Raw genomic sequence first — 11,348 nt, 5'->3', positions numbered from 1 at the left:
CCTGTGGCATTGCAGTGAGTCCCTCCCCGGCACTGGAATGTGCTTTGCASTTGTCCTTCCAGAGTTCCATGAAGTTCCTCTTGTTCTGCTCACCAGTGCTTTCCCTCTGCACTGCTCAGGGTGGTGCCACCTGCAAACTTGGTGAGGTGGCTTTGAGTTGCACCCCTGAGGTCCCTGAGTCACCAGGACAGATTCTTGAGGGATTCCTTGGCCTCCAGGTGTTTTTCTGGACTTGGGAATATTGTGTTGGGGGATTTTTGGAGAAGAAAATTACTGGGATATTGCAGGGTCTGATGAAGGAAAAGAATCTTAAGGAATGGGGTATCTCAGAGAATGATTCTTTGATTATGGAGGAATTTCTGAAGAGTTAAAGGGACAAGAAATGTCCTATAATGTTTGAATTTACATAGAATAAAATTATTTAAAATTAGACCTTTATTGTGAAAAAACCCAAGAACTATTGGGAAAAAACCCAATAGTTCTTATTATAAAAGGGATGTGTGTTTTCAGGGAAGTTGGGTGGTTGTAGTTACACTGAAATTCAAAAAATTATAACAAATACACATTCACACCCTTACCTAGAATATGGCAGAAATTACCAACTCAAACATTTTTTCTGGATACTAGTTAATTAAATGTTCTTTCTTGCATTTAATCTTTCAGACTAGAATATTTTGATTGAAGGATTTGCTTACATATGTTTGCATAATATAATGGTGCATGCTCAAATAGGCCTTGATATTGCCAGTCTGACTTAGAGGAATCGCTGCTGCCCATAGGAATAATCCTCCTCACTTCAAGGACTTCATTTGCCAGGGTGGCAGTWGCAGCATTGGGATTTCATGCGTGTGGCTGCTTCTCATTACACGTTCAGCTTTCAGCAACYTGAGTGCAGCTCCAGCTCTATTACACAGCACAAATTGGGCACCAAGAAAGGTTTAATTCATTTTTTTCCTCACGATAAAGCAAAAATTAGTTAAAAAGCATATATACATCTTGCTGAAATCCTTAAGGTAATGTGTAAGATAGGGACTCAGTGATCAAGTTGGTTTAAGAGGTAWCGACTTCAAAGGGTCCTTAAAATTAACTGCAGCCATAGCTGGAGTGGAGGGCTGTGCTATGGAGGTGCGGCTGGGGAGCGCAGTGGGGCTGTGGTGCTGCAGTCCCGGGGATGGGCACATCCCGGGGAAAGAGGAGCCAGGGGAGGGAAAGGGGCACATCCTGGGGGAAGAGGAGCCAGGGGAGGGAAAGGGGCACATCCTGGGGGAAGAGGAGCCAGGGGAGGGAAAGGGGCACATCCCGGGGAAAGAGGAGCCAGGGGAGGGAAAGGGCACATCCCGGGGGAAGAAGAGCCAGGGGAGGGAAAGGGGCACATCCTGGGGGAAGAGGAGCCAGGGGAGGGAAAGGGCACATCCCGAGAGAAAAGGACCCGAGGGAGGGGAAGGGGCACATCCCGGGGGAAGAGGAGCCGAGGGAAGGGAAGGGGCACATCCCGGGGGAAAAGGAGCCGAGGGAAGGGAAGGGGCACATCCCGGGGGAAAAGGAGCCGAGGGAGGGGAAGGAGGAAAGGGGCAGATCCCCGCTGGACGCGATGGGTGCCAGCTCTCCCTGGCCGTGCCGCTCCCGGTGCCGCCGAGCGCTGCCCGCCCCGTCCCGCTCCGCTGCCGGCAGCCCCGGGACGCGGCCCCGCCGCTCGCTTCTCCCACTTCATCTTTTTAGACGTGGGCTGGTTTCTGGCTCTTGGATTTAGCCAGGGCAAGATTAGGAACGCCTCGAAAAGCAAACACGCGGTCTCGTGCATCCGAGGTCTGCGTTTGTCGGGGACCCTTCCCCAAATGGGGATTCCTCTTGCAATTGGCTCTGCAGGAAATGCTTTCCAAAATAGTCACCAGTTTCCTGTACTGTTTTGCATACCTGTTCATGTGGCCCCACCAAATCACTTTTAAAAGTCTTGGCCCATTCGTGGAAAACTGACTGAGCGTATTTGTCCTTCTGTGGTGGTCAGCTCCAGTGGTCCGTGCAAAATGCCAAGTTTTTTCCTGTATAAAATGTACATCCCTGTCTGTGCACACAAGGAGTTTTCTCTCCAGAAAACTGTCCTGCCAGGACTACATATGCCTTTGTACGACTGTGGTTTAAATTAGTACATATATTCATATACCTACAAATATATATCTAATAGTTATTAATTATTTGGATGAATTTAGGAGTCCCTAAGTGTTACCCATATTCTTTTTTTTCTGTAGTTTGGGTGGTTTTGAAATATATAAATACATTYGACTGTAGACTGTTTGCTTTTCTTATAAACCCAACATGAAGTATCAAATATCCAAATAAGATGAATATGTGTTGGGGGACAACTGGTGTTTCTAACCAACTCTTTTTAATATTACTTTATTTCTTTGCCTTCAACTAATAGTTYTTTTTTTCTTTCTAAAGAATTTCTGTTATCAGTATTATGCCAGTGGTGTAGGCTAAAGGATAGAACAGAATGAGGGCTGCAGCCTCACCTGCTCGACACTGAAATTCATCTGCACTAAGGCTTCTGAGAATAAATGAATTATTTCTTCTTGTGTAGAGCAACTGAGAACTCAGATTGTCTCACACTCTGATATGCCTTAAAATGCTAGACTAAACTTCAGCAAAGTTCTTAAATGCTTTCAGGTTTAAAAAWATTCTCTGACTTGTCTTTCAATCTTGTATAGTCACTCCCTTTTCAAGGGGTCATGAATGTGTTATCAAAGCCACTTAAGTACATTGCCATGGATTTTTCTATTCAGGAAAATGGTGTTGTGACATGAAGTCCTTTATGATTTTGGATTATGTGGAGCTTTTTTTCTGTGGGGGGTAAACTAATTCTGTTTTGTTTTGTTTTTTTGCTTTAGCTAAAAAACTAGGAATTACTGATGTGCCAGCTGAGGTCGTTACTTTTATTTCCCACGCAACACAGAACAGATTAAGAACAGTGATAGAAAAAGTGACGGTGATAACCCAGCACCGAATGGAGTCGTACAAAGTAAGTGTGCCCAGAGAGGGGTTTGTGKCTCAGAGTGCTGGGGATGCTGAGCACAGCCATGGTCTGGTTCCTTCTGCAGAGCTGCTCCTGGCTGCTGCCTTGTGTGCTCAGCAGAGGGATGGTGGTGAGAGGGTACATCTGCCTGGCAGCTCATCTTCCTCCTCTCTCACAGRATTTGTGTGTGCAATTGTTTCTGTCTTTCTGTGCTAAAGTGTCTTGCATGGAGCATGTGTGAGCCATTTCTGCTCGTGGATTGTGGCTAAAACTTGATAGCTCCTTTTATGTTCAAGGTATCCATGAATTGGATCAAAATCACTTCAGTATTTAGGAATCTATAGTGACTTTATTGGACGTGAGAAAGATTAATACTTTACAAAAGTGGCCAATGTGTCTTAAAACAGCAACTGAAGAATTCAGCTGTAATTTTTTCACTGTAATTAAATACGATTTTCTCTTTAAAAAAATGTTTAAAGGTAAAATGCCACTCTGATTCTTTTGTTAGTGATTGTATTCCTGAAGAGAACTGAAACAATTTTGATATCTTAAACCGGGGGGAAGTTGAGGAAGGAATTAAAAGCCAGTTTGAAAGTCAAATGAATCAAAAATATTTATTGATATATTTTAAATATCTTTGCCAGTGAAAGTAAGATGCTTGTTAGTAATTACATTTGTTAAACTGGTATAAAACCAAGATGGCAATAACTAGTWGGCTGTTGTTAAGCTGCATTTAGATTTATTTAGCACATTGAATGGCTCTTTTTCAGTTTTTTTTAGATATTTCCTTGGTTTTGTGTTGTACTCTTTTGTGTTCCTRGAGTGGCAGTCTAGTCAAATAGCTTTGGACTCTGTCTCAGCCCACCAATTTCCCAAACCTGAGTCATGGTCAGACTAATTCTATGTGATATTTGCAAAAATAATCATCTCTGTGATCTGTGACTATGATCAGTTATTGTGATAGGAAAATGGAATAAAAAATAAAGGCCACTATTCCTTGTTATTACCTACACTTACATTKTTTATTACAATTGATGGATGCATTCTGCTCTATTGGACTAAAAGTAGTATCTCCTTGTTTCTTTTGAGTATCCTTTATCAGCTTCAGCAGTGTTAAATCCTTCCTTCCTTTTCTCTAGGGTGGTGTCTGAGCAGAAGACAGTTTRCTTAGTCCATGTTAAGCCAAAGATGCCTCTAAATAATGCCTTAACAGATCCTTAGGAAAAAAATAGTGTCGTCTCTGAATTGTAGCATTGTCATTGTATTCTGCATTTTTCTTGGTTAATGGTCTTCTTTGATTTCGTAGCATTGTAGTCAGGAAAATATTAAACAGATAAATAGGATGGAAGTAATGGGGAGATCCTATTTTTCTGACTGACACTTTGAGTGTTCTCCATGTGGCTCTTGCCATAAACTCTTCTGGTTGTTGTGTACTAGGAAAGTTTGCATGGTCTTAGTTGCCTAAGCWTCTGTTTTAATTGTAATTAGAGACTTATTTGCAACTGAATTTTTAGCATTTAATGCTTTTATAATGCTGCATCTTGAGAAAGTCTGTTACTAGTTCAAGATTAGGACAAATGCAGGAGTTATAGGTTATAAACCTGGTTGTAAACTATATCTGGGATTTTTCAGTAATGAAGTTAAGCATTCCAGATGTTTTCCATCATTAAGTCTGTTTGTTTTACTTTTTAAACTCTTTGATGTATCTGGTGCTGATAAATCAATGCTTGGTTTTTTAATTTGCTTAGGTATTAATTATAGTAGCAGATTTTCGCTGCATTATTAACCATGGGTTGGCTTCATTCCCCGAGCCTGAAAAATGATAGTTTTCTTTTTATAGTTAGTATAGTGGAAAGGTTTTAATGTGTAACACCTACAGCCTTTAAGTGGGTACTCTTGCTAAAAAGGTGTGTTTTTCCAAAGGCCTGTCCCTGTTTTCCAGGATGACGAATGGTATGAACAAGCCACAGATGTCCGGTCACAGCTGAAGTTCTTTGAACAGTTGGAGCGTTTAGAAAAGCAAAGGAAAGATGAACAAGAGAGGGAAATCTTGCTGAAGGCAGCCAAGGTATCACTTTTACTCTGGTTTTGTAACTACTTTACAATCCATAGGCTTCAGACAATTGTTTAATTTTGTGGTCTCTGTTCCATAAACACATTTTGTTTCTTACAATTGGGAAGGTGCTGTTGTTGTGMCATCACACCTTGAACTCGAGGGTCTGATTCTGATCTGTGCTGACTCCAGATCTACGTGCCTGGGATGCCTCTGTGTTTGCAACACACAGCTCTGAATCTGATGAGTTCTTGGCAATATAGGAGACAGTGGTTAGCATTTTCAGAATAACTCTGTGAAATTATTTTTACAATTGCCTTTGAAATTTAATAGATGCCAAAGGTTTCTGTGCTACTGGAGAATTATAGCCTACACCTCTGATCTTTAAGTAAATTCAGTAAATTCTTAAGGATTTTTTTGGAAGCTTTTTACATCTAAAGTCTTTAGGCTTTGTTTTTAAACAGTTTTGTTCATTTGTATATCTCAATTTAAATGTGTTCCAGTTGCTTCTCTATAAGTGMATTATTTGATTTATTCCTGCCTGTCTTCAGTTAATTGTCATTTCTTCAGGACTAGTTCCTTTGTAACTTTAATTCCAGAGACTTGAATATTCAAGTTCTTTTGTGCAATACAACAAACTCAGATGATAATGCTTCAAGAGCACATAGGGATAGATAAATCTCTTATTTGTAACTGTAAATTTAATTATATATATCAAATCTAATTGAAAATAAATTTAACTCTTAGTTATCCCATTTTTAGTTGTCTTTGAATCTTAATTATTTATTGTATGTACTGAAGACGTTATACAGAGCAACTCAACGTTCAATTGCAGCACAGCCTCCTGATTTTGTGCCATTAATGTTCACAAATGGAGAGGTTTTTTTTAAAAAAAAACTAGCCTTGCTTATTTAGGAATCTATTTCTCAATTTGGCTACTGTAATCTGGTCTGTTTGCACTTTCAATTTATAATTGTTCACCATATTAAATATTCCACAAATTTTTACATAACATCGATACTCTAAATATTTTGAGGAAAACATATTTACTGTTTTCATTTTTAATTCTTAGTTTTTAAAAATAAATGCTTACTTATTTTTTATCCTATTTTTACCATTCATGAATATACCCTRATGAATCATTTTCTGTGTATCCTTCTGCTTGTTATGTTGGTTGGTTTTTTTTAATGGGCATTGAGAAAAATGCAGTAGCTTATAGTCCTTAGTTGAGGAATGTTTCCCTGACTGCACAAAGCCTTATGCAGACTGATCTGAGATTGGGTTAGAGGACCTCCTGTGTTTTGGGCAGGTTTTTTTGTTATTGTTTTAGTCTTGGCTAATATAAAGTCCTGTGAAGTCTGAATTTAGTAAATAAATACATGATGATCAAGTTTGATTCCTACAGATTACAGAAAGAGCAAATGAAATAATTCTGCAACAAAGGAATTAAAAGAATCCCCTAACTGATTTGAAAAAAAACTACCTTAATGAAAATAATGAATGCATAAATCAAAATAATGAATTCATAACCAGGAGACAGCTTGGAAGAAATATGTGGTATAYTGTAAAAATATCTGAAGGTGAAAAATAAATGAAGGTGTTAAAAATACAAAACCAAACCCCAGAGTAGCCATGGAAGAGCAGTGCTGATTTATCACTATGAATGTTTAGAGAGAGAAGTTGAAGATGCTGTGAACCTCATGGGAGATGCTTATATGATGTGGTGATTTGACTGTGAATGCCACTTTGGAACCAAGCTGCCTTTGTTCAGCTGCTGCTCCCCAGTTTGTTCTGGTGCAGGGGTGACCCATTGCAAGGCTTACATAGGACATAGTTTGGCAAARTATGATCAGATTACAAATGTATATTCTAAACAATAGATTTTACATTGTTTCCTTAGAATCTGTGGTGCTGCTGAAATGCAAAAGCACCTGTACATGAACAGTGATATCTGCTGAGGTCTTTATTCTGAATTCTTGTGTTCCAACTCGTTGCCCAGGAATCTGTTTTTTTCTGTTTATTTTCTGAACTTGCCGTGTGGGAAGGATGCAGTAATTGTAATGACACAGTAGTGAAATGGGCACAGTTAAAACCTGCCCCAGCTGCCTGGTGACGTGGTACCCCTCAGTACCCACTTTGTGTTTGAGAGGGGGAGATGCTTAAACTGCCTCTGGAGCTCAAATACCCACCATAAAAAGGCTTTGTTCCCCCAGTCATGGCACCTTTGTCWCCTTGACAGTGTTGTCTTTAAAGGATAAAACACTTTGGGGTTTAAAGTGAAATTTCTCTTTTCCTTGCTACAGATGCTTAAATGTAAAAATCATGCTAGTATTTATTTATAACTACAGCTTCTTAATGTGTCTTTTAAGCAAACACTGTGATCTTCTATCTTGGAGGTGTTGTGTTTGACATGTCATTGTGCAACATGTTTTTAATGTTACTCAGCAGAATAATTTCAGGGAAAGTTTCAAAGTGTCCTGCTGGTGGTACCTCCTCTACTGCCTTGTTTGGAAGAGCATGAACAGGTTGAACTTGCACAGTGAACAGTATTTTGTGATTATTTACACTTTGGAACCTTGGTAATAGCCCAGTCCAGGTTTTGATGAAGATTAAGATAGTGAAGGAAATGTTTTGGGCTTGGAAGTGGATGGTATTAAATAATCTACTCAGTAACAGGATAATGGCTGGAGAAGATAATGAAAAATGCAGGAATAGATTTAAGTCAAAGGGGAGGCAGCAKGAGTCTTTGGGAAGTCTTGAAACTGATTTGGTGATTTAGCATTATAGCTCAGTAAGGGTTAAAAACATTCATATGTGAATGATGGCCAAAGAAAGTGTCAGGTGTGCAGGTTTTTGTTATTTTGAGTGGTAGGTACGTTTCTTTAGGAGGAGAAAAAAAAATTGACACAAGTGTTCTGGTTGATCTGGAATCATAATTTCAGTTGTTGCAGCTGGAAATGATTGCAAAATTTGTAAGCACTCAGATGGGGTTGGCTTTGCTTTAGGAAGTGTTTTTGGGAGAATGAGAGATCAAATCAGATGAGAAGGTTGAAGTTAGGTTTCAAAAAATACAATTTTTGACATTCCAAGGAAAGTCACTGAGGTTAAAATTAACTTTGAAGCTACATGAGTGTCTGAAACAAACAAGCAATATTATTTAGCTTGTTGAATGAGAGAATTTGACAAAATCTTGTGTYCCTTGCCTGGGAAATACTTGAGTAATAGAAACTTCATATCACAAGCTTTGAAGAATTGTGACTGATGTTCTCATTCCAGTGAGATATTTTGGGGAAGACAAATGTGACAGCAAAGGAAAAATCATGCTATACTGTAGTAGCAATGCAACATACAATTTCTTTTACATTAAAAATCTAAAAATTGAAATCACTATTGCACTGTTTCAGAAGCCAGAATGATTTCCTGCACCTCAGGGATCCAGCATCGTGTTCCACAACGTCCCACGTTTCAGGACATTCCACAACATTCCAAAATATTCCACAACACGCACAGGAGGGGCTGAGCTACATTGGTTGTTGCTGATTTTGGGTTTCCTTCCTGGCATGAGTATCACAGGTGAAAARAAAAGCACAAGGAGGGACCATGTTGTGTATGAACAGCAGAGCAGTCTCTTTAAAGGGAATATTTGGGAGAGTCAACTCTTGGCCCTGGTTTGTTTAGGCAGGAAGAGCCACTGGCTGTTGTGTGTGCAGARCCAGACATCCTCAGCCTTTGGAGACTGGAACGGGGAATGCTGGGGAGAGCTGAGGAGAGGCTGGAGGCTGCAGAAAGGTCAAAAGCCAGACTAAAATCACTTGAGGAATTTACCTTTACATTTGACATGGTGTGTCTTGTGTGGATTTTCTATTAAAAAAAACACGACAAAAAAACAATCCCAACTCAAACCCAACAAAGCATTGGTCTTATTATAGTAAATCTGTCTTCTTGCTGCTTTCAGAACTATTTCCAAAACCTGGAAAATGCAGGTGGTGTCTGTCAGGTTGAATGAAGTTCTGGGCTAATAATGGAAACATTTCTGGCAGCAGAAAGAGTAGGAGGTTATAGCTGATTTGTTGTTGCTTTGTTGTTTTTCTTTTTGAATTATTTTTGGAGAGAATGGTGACAGTAAAAAGTTACAGCTTGGGGTTGTCCTGGCTCTCAGAAAATGAATGAAACGTATTTCTATGTTAGAATCTATGATGAAGTAGTGTGTTAATTGATCTGCTCCAACTGGCTGAATGCATGTTTATTTTATTATAAAATTAATGTTGAAATTTAATTTCCAATGTATATAGTCAATTAGTCAATTATTTTTGAATGCTGAGTATTAGTAGCACAAGTCTGTCAAGTTCTGGGATCTTAAATACAACTATCACAAGAGTAAGATGTTCTGTAAAAAGAAAATTTWTAGAAGTAAATGGAAATTAATGTGTAGAGTTGTTTGTAAAGTTAATTAGCATTTAACGATGATAGTGATTTTTATTCCTACAGGCTGAAGGGCTTTTTTATTAAAGAGATCATTGAAATTTGGTGCTGCAGGTTTCCTTCCACACGAGTGCTGTGATGACTTGGAGTGGCTGCTCCGTGAGTCTGAGAGGAGTTCAGCCATGGTTACAATTTAATCCTCTCCCTCTCTTCTGAGAGCAGTGGATACAATGCAGCCTCCTGCCCGCTTGGGCACTTAGAACTTGCTTCTGATGAGAGGAGAGCAAGGGGGAGTTATTGTGTTGAGATARTTTTCTGAATTTCTCCGAATTTGTTACTGCAGTTTTAATGATTTTRATGTAAATAATTTTTTATACCTGTGCTTTTGCATTCCACCACACCATGGTCGCAACACTGAGCAGCGTTTTACCCTCAGCTATGATGCTTTTAACTTCCACTTTTTATTAACAAAGCTAATGTGAAAGCAAAGTGTTTCATGTTGCCAATTTAATTTCTTTAATTAAAAGTGAAAGTTATAAGCTGGTACAGCCGTGGGTGAAGTTCTAATGTCATCAATGGGGAAAAATAGGTTAAAATTGAAACTGTTGGCACAGCAGTGGCTCTCTATAGTACAGCACCTGCAGTTGTGACTCTTAACCTTATTTAATGAGAAAAGATGAATTTGAGGCATTACAGACTCYCAGTGTATGTATTGGGAAGGGGCAGGAGAGCTGAGTGCCTTAACTGGGATCTGCTGTGGCTGAACGCAGGCGAGACCCTGTGAGACCTGTCCCAACACAGGTGTAGCAAGCTGGTACTTCAAAATCCTTACAAATCTAACAGAAAGCTTCTTATTTTTAGTGAATTGGAAACTCAGCAATAGTGCAACTTTGACATTAATAATCAAAATATTGAATAATTATGATAGTCAATCATGTCAGAAGTATTTAGTCTGTTCATCTGCACAGATGCAGAGTATGCTCCAGTCTTAAAGATAATTGGTGCATGTATTTAAGTATTACATGGGTTATAAATACCATAATCATTTAAAAAATAATGTTTCTTTSTAATTTAAGACAATCCTATGAAATCCAAAATCCCCTTAAAACTTCACCACYGTTATGTGGGTAATTAGAAGTCTCTTTTTGTGGGCTCCTGCCTTAACACAAGCCAGGGGAAAAGTTGATGTTTGGAACATTAGGGCGCTTGGTAACATGTTAATGAACCCCCTTTTTTCTATTATTTTGAATACACACATTTAACATACACTGCTTTTCATACTTTGAAAGTCCAATATTTCCATAGTCCTAATGTGATCTGGGCAGCTTTCAGTTTCAGATAAAAAGCTTTCTAACACAGAGCACTTTCGTTCTTCACAATTAAAATATCAGGTTGTCTGGTTTAATAAAAGTAGCTGGTGTTTGGGAGAGATGTTAACAAACCTGGTTTGCTGAATAAGTTCTCAGTAGGAGACAGCATTTTAATGTATTTTAAAGTATGTTACCTGCTTAAGATCAGTCCTGGGTTTCTGTCTTGSTTTGAGAGACATTGGTGCTTGCCAATGAAGGCAGGGACCCCCCTTGGAGTGGTGGATGTGACCCCCCGCCCSTTCCCTCCAAATTATTACAGCTTTGAAAATTACAGGCTCTCAGGCAAGAATATGGGTAAAAGGGAATTACAGTTTTTACTAATATGTATAACAAAGTGAAACAAGTAACAATAACGATAGCAACAACCARCCCARYCMCAAACCCAGTGACAGCCTYACAGAGACACAGCCTCCCCTTTGGTGCAGTTCCAGTCCCAGCCGGCAGGGGCGCTGTTGGCTCCCGGCCGGGCAGGGCGGGTGCGATGATTCCCCGG

General features: G+C 39.4%; 1 protein-coding gene across 1 annotated transcript in view; it reads left to right on the top strand.

Moving 5' to 3' along the window:
• Positions 1-11,348, top strand: part of LOC130578296 (transcription initiation factor TFIID subunit 4-like) — a 102,333-nt gene that overhangs the window by 62,167 nt on the left and 28,818 nt on the right. The window contains exons 11-12 of the mRNA XM_057374272.1: positions 2,886-3,016; positions 4,953-5,078. Of these exons, the coding sequence (XP_057230255.1) occupies positions 2,886-3,016; positions 4,953-5,078 (257 nt within the window). The remainder of the gene's footprint in view (positions 1-2,885; positions 3,017-4,952; positions 5,079-11,348) is intronic.

Source organism: Malurus melanocephalus, unplaced genomic scaffold (assembly GCF_030028575.1).
Source record: "Malurus melanocephalus ecotype Western Australia unplaced genomic scaffold, MMel_1.1 scaffold_221, whole genome shotgun sequence".
Classification (NCBI taxonomy): Eukaryota; Metazoa; Chordata; class Aves; order Passeriformes; family Maluridae; genus Malurus; species Malurus melanocephalus.
Note: the sequence above shows the minus strand (reverse complement) of the source record. Positions and strands in the feature narration are given on the sequence as shown.